At 42.2% G+C, this 13924-nt stretch overlaps 1 protein-coding gene across 1 annotated transcript; it reads left to right on the top strand.

The window, feature by feature from the left end:
- The first annotated feature begins 2670 nt into the window (after nucleotides 1-2670).
- On the top strand, nucleotides 2671-5890 carry sox11a (SRY-box transcription factor 11a). The gene has a single exon (XM_005477100.4). The coding sequence runs from the start codon at nucleotides 2876-2878 to the stop codon at nucleotides 3965-3967; it is 1092 nt and encodes a 363-aa protein (XP_005477157.1). The 5' UTR covers nucleotides 2671-2875; the 3' UTR covers nucleotides 3968-5890.
- The last annotated feature ends 8034 nt before the right edge of the window (nucleotides 5891-13924 follow it).

The raw sequence follows: 13924 nt of genomic DNA, 5'->3' as shown, positions 1-13924 counted from the left end.
TAATTTACTGCACGCCAATAAGCATTATAACCTGAGTTTATAGGATATCCAAGAGTACATTTGTCAAGTGAACAGTTAATTTGCGTTTTCATGTGCTACCAAAACAAGCCCAGCTGCCTCACCGCCCGCTTTTAGGCCCCCACCACTTCTTTACCCCATTGTGAAGCCATCAGATAGTGGCTTCCAGGACTCCACACCTGTCTCAGGGCTATGCAGAGGAGATGGATCCATGCATTTTGAGCATCAGATAGCCTCTAGCAAGGGTTAGTATTGATCTAACGCTTCACTGGCCCTTTGTGAGAGCAGCAGCTGCTTTGGGGGGCTTTTAGATAAGCAATGCAAAGGGAATTGTTTCTCCTGAAACCCTCTTTCAATGTTCGTACATGAAAACCATTGCTTAATTCAACACTCCATCGCTTTGGAATAAAATGTCCTCTCCCTTGACACGCACGCACAAAAATCAGCAAATAAGCATTAAAACATTTGCCTTTGGGGTATTGGAAAGGGTATTGGAAAGCAAACATGATAATGCAGCTTTTTACTGTTTAATTATATGTAATCTCTAGAGTGAAAATGAAAAAAAAAAAACCACGGCAAATTTCAGTGTCCCACAACTCTCTTCATTCAGATGACAGTCTCAGTCACTGAATGAGGCAGCTGGAATGGGTGTGTGGGGGGTAATACCACTGGTGCATCTGTGTGAGACAGGCATGGCGATGAGACCCTCCCTAAGATGACTCATAGGCGGTATGAGCTGACACCAGCACCTCATTCACAGCCAATAATGAGCCATGCTAATGAGCAGGACAGCCGCCCTGCACGCTCATCATTAAGCAGTCTTGTGATTCATGTCCAGCAAGGAACCATCATATAAAGAGATAGGGCTGGACATATATATATATATATATATATATATACATAACTCTTTTCTACCTAAGTTACGTAAGTGGAATATTAAACGTTGATATATTGAATATATCGACAGTTTCATTCAAATCTTTCTGTATTTGCAGTCGCTGGCACAAATAAATCGCACCTACATTTGAGGCTATGCCATCAGTTAATTTGACATAACCTCCTTCACCACATGTGAACTAATCAGAAGATCAAATACCACTCAAATTAATTCAACAGAAAAAAAAACAGGCCGACAATAAAACATGCATGTGCATGTGCCAACCTCATGAGACTCTGGCTCTGACACATATATCTGATAAGGCTTAATCAGCAAGGGGTGGTCATGATAAAGCATTTCAGTCCTATCTCTGTCTGGGTAGACAGACACAGGGTTTGCCTCAGTGTTCCAAGGATGGAAAGGCAAGACCCCCTCTATCTCAGCATTTCTCTTCTTAGCCTTGTCTCTTTTCCCCCCTGTGTGCCTCTTTTTCCCTATTTCTCTCTCTCACTCCACTGCCTTTCTAGCTGCCTTTCTCTGTATCAGGAGAGACACTTCTTAAACCCCAGCTGGGGAAAATACGGTGGCTGGGTGGGGGGAGGGTTTCAAAAGGGTAAGTGATTGCCCTCTAGGGGACGAAGCAGAGAGAGAGAAAAAAGCAGGACGCCTTATCGCCCCAGCCTCCAATAGCACTGCTGGCTAGCACCTAGCGCCAAGGGGGAGGAAGAGGGTGGAGGAGACGCCAGCTAGATGCTACTCTGCCTCTTGACACAGCAAACTCAGCAGGGAGCCTTCCATCTATCCCTGGCTGTATGGGCTCGATTCAAAGCTGTATACACTAATGTTACCATCTGCATAAAGGTTATTGATTGAATCGCATGTTTTACATGAGCATCCATTGAAAGGTTATATATATATATATATCTATATATACATATGGCATGCTTTTGTGTTTTACCATCCAGATTGCAGAAACCCAGTTTTACATAGTGTCAGCACAATTACATTAATTACCTATTTATACGCGTGACGTGTTTTTCTCTTATAGCTGTATTTTTATCCGTCGGGGTCTATGTGATGCTGCAGGTGTTTAAAGCGTTCACACACTATAAACAAGATCTGTGAGGCAGAATGTGCTACTGACCTATTTTCTTAATTCAAGCACAGACATGGAAACGCGCAGGAACGAGCCACGCCAAAACATGTGATAACACGTGGCCACTCAAAACACACACACACAAAAGTGTCAAACGTACAATGTTATACATAAAAAATAAATTGGAAAAACAAAACTAAAAAAAAACAAAGTCTTCCTCAAAAGCCATTAACGGCTATTAAAATGCATCCTTCTACAACAGACAAGCAGACGTACCGACGCATCCAGGCGCCTGCAACAGTGTCCAAGCGCCACCTTCAGTACTCAACCTAAGGAAGAAGAAGGAAAAAAAACAATCATACAGCCTACATCTTTTTCCACAAGATACATATGCAAAATGGTGTTTGTTTTGAGAGCAACTTCTCACATTTTTTAAAGTTAAAGTAAGGAAACAGACATATATCTTATGTGCGCTTTGGCGCATGACGCTCATCTCAAGAGCGCATTTCGTTAACTGTGTGTTTAATATGCCTGTCTCGGCCGGCGTGTTGCCCCAGACGCTGTGTACCACAAATCCCCACCTCCACTCCAATGAGAGCTTCGGGAGGGAGGAATAGGGTTACGGGGAGTCTTGGATGGAGTCTGCTGGGCGGAGTGGAAGGGACGTGATTGGATGAGTGACTGTGACGCAGGGGACATGAAAAAGCTGATAACTAGTTAAGAAGGCAGTTTGTAACTCTGGAAAAAGAGTGCAGAGCTTGAGACACAATACGCAGAGGACGTGAACGAACCGGCGCAAAACACAGAGAGCTGAGCCGTCTTGGCAGTGTGGGGCCGTTAAGACACTGCAGCGTCCGGAAACAAAGTGACTTTGAAACAGGACAATGGTGCAGCACACGGACAACAGCGAGACGGATGGGAGCATGTCCAGGGAGGCTACCGATTCGGAGGAGAGTGAATTTATGGCATGCAGTCCGGTAGCGATAAACCCGGACTGGTGCAAGACAGCCACCGGTCACATCAAGAGACCCATGAATGCATTTATGGTGTGGTCCAAAATCGAGAGGAGAAAGATAATGGAGCAGTCGCCGGACATGCACAACGCAGAGATTTCCAAGCGCCTGGGGAAGAGGTGGAAGATGCTCAAGGACAGCGAAAAGATCCCGTTTATCAGAGAAGCCGAGAGGCTGCGGCTAAAACACATGGCTGACTACCCCGACTACAAGTACAGACCGAAGAAAAAACCAAAGCTCGACAGTTCAAAATCATCAGCACCGTCTCCGGAGAAGTGCGGCAAGATTGCAAAGACTCCCAACAAGAAGAGTTCAAAGATAAAAACTAAGAGCGGTTCGAAATCCACGCACGGCTACGCGGAGGACTGCGTGTTTCCCAGCTTAAAAGTTGCAAAGACTGTGAAGAGTGAGCTCACCGATGAGGACGATGACGACGAGTACGAAGAGGACTACCGGATGGGGATTAAGCCGGGTGAGGAGGAGCGCCTGAGGCCGTACAATGTAGCCAAAGTTCCCGCTAGTCCAACTTTGAGCTCCTCGGCCGAGTCCGAGGGGACGAGTATGTACGAAGAAGTGCGGAACAACAACAGACTGTTTTACAGCATCAAAAACATTACCAAGCAAAGTACATTGCACGCTGCTTCCGTCTCACCAGCATCCTCCAGGTCGGTCTCCACATCCTCCTCCTCGTCCAGCATCAGCTCCTCTTCCGGCGACGACGCGGACGATTTGCTGTTTGACTTTAGTTTAAATTTCGCTCCCAGCGCCCCGGGCTCTGAGCTGGGCAACCCCAATTCAGGAAACCTCTCCCTGTCTCTTGTGGATAAGGACCTGGACTCGTTCAGTGAGGGCAGCCTGGGCTCTCACTTTGAATTCCCAGACTACTGCACGCCAGAACTCAGTGAGATGATTGCCGGGGACTGGCTGGAGGCGAACTTTTCCGACCTCGTCTTCACATACTGAAAAAAAAAAACCCGAAAAAAAAAAACAGTTGTGCTAGTAATAACAGAGAAGGGAGATATGAAATTATATATGTCCTGGTCAAATTGTCCCCAGCCATGCCTCCTGTGGGTTTTTTTTTTTTCTTTTTTCTTAAGGGTCCTGGAGGGAGGTGGAGGACCAGGAGGCGAGGTGAGGTTTGAGGAATGAGATGCTTATGAAGCTGGTAGCAAAAAAAACACACACAAAAAAAACAGCAAAGTCTGCAGACTTTTTTATCTGGCAGCATGACAGGGTTTTATGGATTGTTTTCCCTCGTAGGTCTGCATTTACTGTTCAGCTTAAAACGGACCACAAAGGGAAAATACATGAACTTCTATGCATCTTTTCCTCTTAAAACAACAACGACAACAACAACAACAAAAAAACTGCAGGGAGCTGAACACGGACTGTGTGGACTGTCTCAAAGCAAATCTGTGAACTGACAAATTGTTCAGGATGTTACTTTACAACGGTTTATGTAATTTTTTCTTAATGCCGCAAATGTTTGTTTGTTTGTTTTGTAACTGATTCCGTTTTACCTCCTGGTTTGGAAAAATTAAGCAGCCTAAACCTCTGCAGAATACAAGTGTGGAGGAAACATTTTGATACATAACAGACCTCATCTTTTTAAAAGAAAAGTAAGATATTTTCAGGCATATTTTTGTACAGTTGCAAAGGGAATGTTCTTACTGTGCTTTCAGTGAGTTTCAGGCACTTCTTCCCTTTATCATTTGTTTTTAGCATGCAAGGGAGTCCTGGTTTTAAGGATTAAGTTAAATTAAAACTTGCATCAAAAATGCCTTGTGATTTTAAACTAGGTTTTGTACAGTTGTAGAGCAGATTTGTTGAGTATTTGTAGACGATACAATGGCATCATGGGGAACACATACCTCAGAGCTGGAACTAGTTTCAAGATTGTATATGTACTGTAATATAGTAAAGTTAGGAGTTTATGTATATCATACTCGTGATATGTGGATGGGTCCCAATCGCAGGTGTGAAACTGGATTTTGGTATTTTTTATGGCACATACTGTTTTTCCCCCCTTCTCATTTTTTTGTGCAATATATACTCTTAAGATACAGACCATCAACAATTGTAGCAAGTGATGGAAAAACAGACTTGTGCACTGTCGACATCATTTCATGTTATGATGCTGAAGCCTGTCCAGGCAGGAAAATAAACAAATCAGCTGGAACTGATACAAAACAATTTAATATGGGCTCATGGTGTGATACATGCTATTGAAACACATTGATATCACAATTTGAATGTTATTTGACGCATGATATCAGATAATGGGCATATCTGACACCAAACATCTTAAACCTGACTGCAAATTAGGGAAAAAAAATCATACTAACTCCAAAAGGGCATAGTCTGATACAGTGGTGGTCTGGCATTTTTAACAAGCAAGCAAAAAAAAAGAACATTCCATAGTCCTGTTTCATGAAATGAAACTTTATTTTAAAACTGAAGACTGCCTTCTTTTTTTAAAACATTAACCACAAACCTGTATTTTTTATTTCTTGCACTTAAAAAAAGCAGATATTGTTTATTTTTATGTGGGTCTTACATATGAAGTTTGTTTGATAAAAAAAAAAAGGTTTTGGAATATGACCTAATTATATGCCAAGACATTTTGTTGGGAAGTTCTAGGCAGTAGTTACTTCACATTCCAAGTGTGAATCTGTCTCTGACTCATCTTTTAATAAATAAGTACCTACCACCATCGACTGTCCTTTCAGTTTGTGAATATATGTACACAGATGTGTTATTTGTTGCGTTTGAAAAGGATGTGATGACGGAATGATGCCTATTTTGTATTTAGGCGGATTCTTTAAATGGATGGGCTCAAACTACCATGTGAATTCACATTTAATAAAAGGAAAAAAGGAAAAACACTTTTAAACTGCAGTGTTGAGGTGCTTTTCTCTTCGTCTTCTTTTTCAAATGTGTTGTTTTTTGGATTTTTTTGACTGTACTTTCTTTCTCTACACCTCCCTGATAATGGACACTGCGGCTTTAAGAAATTGAATCGCCCGCTTGCTTGCGCCGAGCGATGTGATTGGTGGGCTCGGTGGTCCCCTTGGAAACAGAGCTGGAAACAGGAGCGGCTCCTCTCTGCATGTGGGAGCTCTCAGTCTGTCTGGCTTTCATTCAGAAAACTAGCATACTGCCCAGCAAAGAGCAGCATGAAAAGTGTATGAAAGGAAGGATCTGTCGCATATGCAACTCAGGGATAAACAATGGCACTTGCACTTAGTGTTTAATCTTTGGAAAAAATCAGGAAGAATCTGAATCATATGTAAAAGAAAACTTTAAAGGGCAACTAAGACCACAAATTCTTCATTTTGTCACTAGTTAAATGTGCATAAGGGGCACACAGTTAGCTGATCACTGTGAATAGTAAAGATGGTTCAAAACAATAATCCCAGTGGTTCTCAGTGGAGGGTTTTCTTTCTACCCACTTATTGTCTGATTTCCTGTTGGGATGGTAAATAAATAAAATGCATGGGACAAAAACAAAAAGGGGAAAAAATAAAATGAGATGATTTCTTTAAAATTAGCACAGATCTGTGTGTAGCACATACTTATATCACTGATTTTAATTATTTAACTGTTTATCACCGAGCAGATTAAATACAAAATCTTAGTCCTTGATGCCGCTGGATTTTCTTTTCTCTGAACAATACATCTCAGCTATGTATGATGTAATATAAATGAAGCATTAGCCCTATAACAACAAATCTTTTAGAGTGATTGCATCGCTCCAGTGTTGTGCGAGGACAACAGATGCTGCCTTTTGTCTTGTCTGGGGCCAGATTAGAGCGACCAATCTTTCACGCATTATATATAAAGAACCAAAGGCCTTGGCCACTGAGAAATTTGTGTTCATTAAAGCAATAGCATCTAATGATGAATATTTGCCTTGCACGGCTGCCCAGGTACTAGCCTCCCCCATTAGGTCAGTTTGCAAATCTGTAATAAAACATTTATCTGGCTATTACTTTACCTGACCTATTGGTCAAAGTTGCTAATGGGTTTCAGAGCTATTCCCAATAGAATCTCCACATTGATTTTGTGTTCCTCTGAAATATCTGCTCAAGGCTAAAGCCACTGGTACACGTTGAAATGAAATTAGTGACCCGCGGAAATTTCCTTCTATTTCCTCCTTAAATAAATAAATGGAAATCGAGATTGTTTGGGAGACACTGAGTGAAATACTGTCTTCCAAGGAATTCAGCTCTACACCCCGCCCCAGATGGTCCTATTGTGGTGACGAAAAAGTAATTTCCAATCCCACGAGTGCTGAAATCATTCATATAACCTACAATGTCACAGACACACACAGTACGTGACACCTATATAAAGTCCCTGCTGCAGAGCTTGGCGAGGGGGGCTGGAGGTAAAGCTCTTAGTTTGCGAGTGATCATCTAATATATGTCTGCAATGTCACAGTGCTCAAGGATGAAACTCTGCTCTCTATTTCATCCTAATCATGTTAAATCCAGTAACAATAAGGCATGTTATGATTTCTTCACATCTCCCCCCCCCTTCTCTCTCTCTCTCTCTTCCTCACGCCAGTGAGCTCAGATGCATTACATCACTGCTTAGTCTGTGCCGCCGCTCAGTAAGATTCCATGTTGTGTCATCGTTGATCCACATGTGCTCCTCTTGCCCCAGCGGGAGGCTAGCTGATATTGCTGTGGGAATACTGATATATGCTCTCCTAGCTGGAGGTTTCATCACAACAATAACATCTCAGCTCAGCCAAATTTAAACCAGGTTACTGATTGTTGATTGTTAAGTGGGCAGGATTTATTCTATCAGCTGAAGATCTCCTGTTTTGTGATCAAGATCGTGTTGACAGAACCTTCACAGACATTGCGCTGACACCAGTTTTGGCCGGGTAAGCCCACCCCCCCACTCCCACCTCCCCTTGCTATGTTATACAAGCATGTCATGCTGTTTCACACTGCCAGTGCTTTACAGGTCCTGCGAGGTGTGTGACAGAGCACTGAAATGACACACCAGCAGTCGGTCTCTTGTGTAACTGCAATATAACCCAACATGGCAAAAAAATAAATAACAAAATAAAGCTATTTGAACCATAAATAGCATTAATTATCTTGTGAATATATATGAGAAAACCAGATGTTTATTACTCAGATGTCTATATACCATGAAATCTTACACGCAATGACCTTATGAGTACTTATTCCTAATGTTGTGCGGTTCCCTTGCTGATAGTCAGGGAAAATGTGTCTGTAAAATTGCCTGCCTGAGCAACAGTGTAGTCCCTATGTCCTCTGCTCCAGTCTTGGCCTGGGGCGACTCCTGCTGCTGTTGATGGCTATCCATTTGCTCTGCCCTCTCTAAGGATGGGAGGGAGGCAGAGAGGGAGCATCGGCCCCATCTGCCGCGCTGATATTTACTATCCCCTCACATTTGTGAGAAGTGGGGGTGGCAAAGGCCCAATTCCCTCATGGTGTTTTAGCACTCTGGCAGATACACACATGTGCATACAGGAAGAGAGAGATCAGAGGCAAATGGATAGAGTTAAAAAAAAGAAGAAGAAGGTTAAATTCTGATTTAACCTGATGTGGCTTGGATGCGAAAAAGGCGACATAATGGATGAGTGTAAACAGAAACAAGAAACCTGCTCGCTCTACTACTGCCACATTTTCCATTCACAGCATCATTGCATGCAGTTTTTCACGATTTAGCAAGAGGCGATGAGACACTGAAAAGAAGTTTGAGGGAGGCGCTGCACTGAAAGCAGACACAGCAGGTTGCCATGAGCAGTTTAAGCTGGCAGCACTATTGTCCCGGCGCCACAAAAAAACAAACAGTTCAATCACTCCTCCCAGAATCTGCTCTGACACCTGGTAAGATCTCATCGCGAGAAGGTCGCATGTTTTGTGTGGAGCTGCTGGAGGTCACACATCACTCACTTGAATTATCTGGTGAGAGGGCAGGAACTCAGCCGCACACCTGCTTCTTCTTCTTTTTTTTTTAAACCCAAAGCCTGTGAGTATTGCACTAAATGAATAGACTTTTCTGGATTTGCGCTTTGCAGATTTAGGTGCTGGGCGAACATTCTGTTTGCATCACTCAGCGTGTGAGGGAAAATAAATGGAGCCGTTTTTCATTTCAAAAAAAAAAAGAAAAAGGAAAAAAATGCCACAATAATGGGCCCGGTGTAATTACAGTCAACTCGTAATGACATCTAGCTCTGTTTAGAGTGCAATCACACAAGTCTGTTGGCCTGATTGTGGTCAGTTCAGGATTTACATAATCTTGTTTGGAATTAATTGTGACTCCACGCTAGATATTTATCTTACGGCTTTACGGCAGCTGCAGGAGCCCCTTGCACTTCCATTAAGAAAAAGGTCATAAACCCCCTACAGTCCAAAGGAGTCATAATATATGCAGAATTTTTAAATTGAAATCATACTTTAATCGAGATTGGGTTGTATTGGTGTGTTTTTTATTAAGCACATACATTTGGTGTAGTCTTTATTGCTTTGGATAATTCAGTAGTCCATACATGTTTGCTGTAAAAGTTGCCGTCAAGCCGCTGGTGCTGTTGCTCTCTAATCAGATGAACTGAATCCTGTATTATTAAAGCTCAGCGCTCTTCTATTACATGTGTTTGCCTGAAGAGGAAAGTCCACATGGGCTTTCTGCCCAAATGCCTGGACTAAGACTGCAGTATTGCCTCTTTCATTGTTTTTGGTGTTGGTGATTGCTTTTAAGCGCGAGCATTTGGCTGTAAGTGATCTTGCAATGCATTATTTTTTTCCTTGTTTTTTTTTTGGATTAGCAATAAAGATAAAACTTGAAATGCAATTACCGGTGAGCACAATGAGGAAGTTTTTATTTATGGCACTTGGTTCTCTAGCTGTAATAAAACTGAGTTCAAGAAAGGTACCCTGCTCTCCTGGAACTCTTCATTTTAATGATACCAACAACAGACATTCATGACCACCTACCTCCCCACCACAGGATTAAGTCAGGCAGTCATCTAGATTCTAAACTGCAGCCCAAGGGTAGCCCATGCAATTTCCCCCTAAAGCTAGAGCACAGCCAGCAGTTGGTCATTCATATGCATCTGAAATCTAATACCCTGCTGCTGTGCCCCTCAGCGGCCCCACCTTTCCTGACTCACCAGTGAACCTCGACTCCTCCAGCGCACTCTGACCATTATACACCCTGAGCTTCCTCCCTGTCTTTCGTTCTTGCCCTCCCCCTCTCTGAGTCTATTTGCATGTTGCCCAGGTTACACTGTCAGGGTACCCCCCACCCCCCACCCATGTGCGCCCCCCATAGTTAGACTCAACACAGGGTTTCATTTGATAGTCTTTGCTGCTTCAGTAAATAATTAGCCACTGAATCCTCTGGGGGCCCTACACAGGAAGCATGGCTTGCTTAACAGGGGGGCTAAGGTTCTAATGACTCCTATCCTGCAAGGTTTCTGATAGCAAGCATCATGCTGCTATGTGGACAACAAGAAACAGAATATACCCACCAAATATGAATTCTAAATGTGAATCTGAATGAAGGCTATACGATTATTTTTAAATCTTTTGCCTATATTGGGAAATACTCTGCTTACCTGTTTAGGTCTGCTTAAGCAGAAGAATTTTCTTGAAAACATGTTTTTGGGAAGTTTGCGGAATTAAATGTGATTATGTTCACAAATCAGCCAAATTAATATGCTGATGCACCCGTCACTTCACTGAGATGGTGGAAACAACACCACCGTGCTGCAAAGTTCAACATAAACATTCTTTCCAAATGACAGCAGCTACTTGAGCTCTATTATTTTCAGTAATCTCATCTTTGTGGTAAAGCAAAGCATATTTTACCAAACTAGAAATATCAAACAATTGCTAGATGGATGCTTAACCTCAATGATTCGCAGAGCAGATACTCACACAAAGTAATTCCCCATCAGGATTGCCTCTATAAAAAAAAAAAGACAACTCCTGCCAAAAAATCCATTAACCGCATATAGATTTTAATGGTTCTGTCCAACTATAGATGCAGCGACAACATCAGATGTTATTTCAAGAGATCAGTGTGCCCGTACCCGAGTGGGACTTGAAAACTTTCCTCCCCCCACGTCCTCCTGTGCATGTTGAACCCCAGAAAGGGCAAAACCAATCATGTTGCTGAATAATTAATACATATGTGTATGAACAATTCATATGCATCAAGCTGAATGTACAGTAGTCTATATCCATTATGGAGAAATCGCTGTATTCATAAAAAATACAGCATACACCATAAGCTACCTCTCGAAGACTGTCGGGGAACGAGCTAGTAAATCTCGTTCCCTGAGATTTACTTCTGTGAATTAAGCACAAATTTGGCAGCTCCCACCTCTTGTAACAGGATTTGTAGTTTGATTTTGTTGGCTCTGCGACGCTCCCATCACAACACAGACTTTGAGGCTTAGAAGCATGCGGTCTGCTCAAGATGACAAGCGAGACCGTGTAGAAATGCACTGTTTGCGCTAATGGCACAATCGCGGTGCACACAACCTCTGTGGGAGGTTATGCGTGGCCGTAGATTGTTGTTGTAGCCAGTGGGGAGTGGAGAAGTAGTGTCTGAAGAGATGTGACAAGTAACCCCGCCAGTGATACGCACAAATACACTCTCACACACACATGTATACACACACACCTTCTTTCTCTGGTCAGAGTTATTCATTTTGTTGAGCACCTCAGCCGCCAGCGGAGAAACGCTGTCACTGGGTCATTACAAATACCCACAAGCAGTTGTGAATGTCCTCACAGATACAGGAGAGAGAGAGAGACGTGGGCCTGCATACCACTGCCTGAGTGCTGCTGTTTGCTGGTGTTCTGAATGACCTAGTTCCCCCTTTCAGATAATTCATATCTCACAAAAGCATGACACCACAGAATACTTATTTTGTGTCATATATCAAAAGACTGAAAATGACAAACATACTGTACCATCACTAGTTCTATTTAACACGCTAAAATCACCCATAATTCCATGCTAATGTTCCTTTTTCATGTGTGCAACTGACCCGTCCATATACACCTTTTGTATGCAACACTGAATACTTCACGGAGTATACATATTTATTCATGCATTCCAGACTGCTGGTAAATAAACTGAGTTTTGCTGTTTGGACATGACTCACGCCCTGAATCTCAGCTTCTTTACATGTAAGGTCTCTATGTTACTCACCTCTGTGGTGGGACTGTCATTCTCCATTTTTACAGAGTGGTATGATTAGGGACACCACTGCGATCAAAAGAGGGCTACCGGCTGATTTTCAAAACCACACGTTATACTGCAAATATATATCAAAGGGAACAGGCTGCATGGGTCTCTGTGATATGTCCAAAATGATTTAAACATGCTAAGACCATGTTTAAGCCTCAAGCTAACATATTTGAACAGAATAACAAGGTGTTGCTGCCTCTGTGTCTTCATATAGAAGTCTGGGAAAGTTAAAAAGACATAAAAAAATAAGGAGAAAATCAAAATTGGTATGGAGGGGGAAAGAGAGAGTAACCAAAATAAATAAATAAATAAATCCGAGGCTGCTATCCAATGAATTATTAAACTCCCTGTTACAGATTTCCCAATTAGAAGGGGTAATCCAGTAATTAACCCAAGGACCAGCCGGCTGGTACAGTATATCACTGAAACGTACTGTCTAATCCCTCTACCAGTATTACTGTGAGCTGCAAATTTCCCTTGCAGCTCACAGTAAGAAAAAGAAAAAAAAAACACCTCACTAATAATCCCATTAGACTTCGCTATAGAAATACTCTACTCATCTTTTAACTGCCAGCCTCAACTGTGTAATGGCTGTGTTTTTAAAGCAATTTGGTCAGTGGTGACAGAAACCTGCTTACCGGTGAAAAGTTAATGACACTGAAAGCCAATACTGTACCCTGACCACTTAGCTCTGCCATTTGACAGAATTTGTCATTACACAGTTCCTTATTTTCAAAAAGAAACTGATGAATTTCATGTTTATCTTCTTTGCACTTAACTCTAATTTTACAAAAACGGCAAAAGAGAAAAAAAAAGTCTCTTACCAGTATGCTAGGACGGAAAACTACAGCATTATTAGTGTGCAGGGCTCAATCATGGATTATAGAGACCTGACCTGTGTTTAAATAGAGATACAAGGCTGGCTGAACAGTCACAATATCAGATTTTGTTGATTTAATCCATTTTCAATGAGGCAGCTGGCTCGTTTCAGTCGTGATAGGGTCCCCTATCGTATTGCATGACTGAAATCTCATACTCTAGATTTCTCAAATCAGTTCAGCCTAAAACCCAAATAGCGCAAGCCTATTACACCACCACACCCTTGCTTCTCCCTTTCCTACAACTTCTGCAACCCTCTGCATCATCCATCCAATCCAAGCCACCTTTATGGCCACATTTCTGCAAAGTGTGCTGCCTTGATTTGCTTTGGCATTCCTGTCCTTATTCATCTAGTGGGGCTGTGAGCTGGAATAATTAGGAGAACGCCATAAGGGCCCTACCACCTGACAAGTGATCAACAAACAATGATTTATGAGACCATCTCGTATCAGGGGATGACCATTGATTTAAACACACAAAGAAAACACACATTTACGCATGGACACATGCACATGCGCACCACTTCTGAAACAGATGACCATACACATAAATCAGACTCAGCATCCTTATATTTCAGGATCTGCTGTTTTATGCTGACCTATCTTATTTATCCTTCGTTCGCTTTAATAAACACCCAAAACTCATAAGCTCAGAATTGATATGGATTTCATAAGTGATCTGACTGGCAACATCGAGAGCTGCTGAAATTCCCTTGAAAGCTTGAATGAACCTCCCGCAAATCAATTTTGTCACTCTTTTATGACAAAAATGCTGATTCCACTTTTTTTTTTT

The sequence above is a fragment of the Oreochromis niloticus genome, linkage group LG19, assembly GCF_001858045.2.
Source record: "Oreochromis niloticus isolate F11D_XX linkage group LG19, O_niloticus_UMD_NMBU, whole genome shotgun sequence".
In the NCBI taxonomy this organism is placed as follows: Eukaryota; Metazoa; Chordata; class Actinopteri; order Cichliformes; family Cichlidae; genus Oreochromis; species Oreochromis niloticus.
The sequence above is the reverse complement of the archived record's forward strand: the minus strand, read 5'-3'. Positions and strand labels throughout refer to the sequence as shown.

Excerpts from the sequence above, each read along its gene's own strand:
- sox11a (XM_005477100.4), top strand. The coding sequence starts at position 2,876 with ATGGTGCAGCACACGGACAACAGCGAGACGGATGGGAGCATGTCCAGG.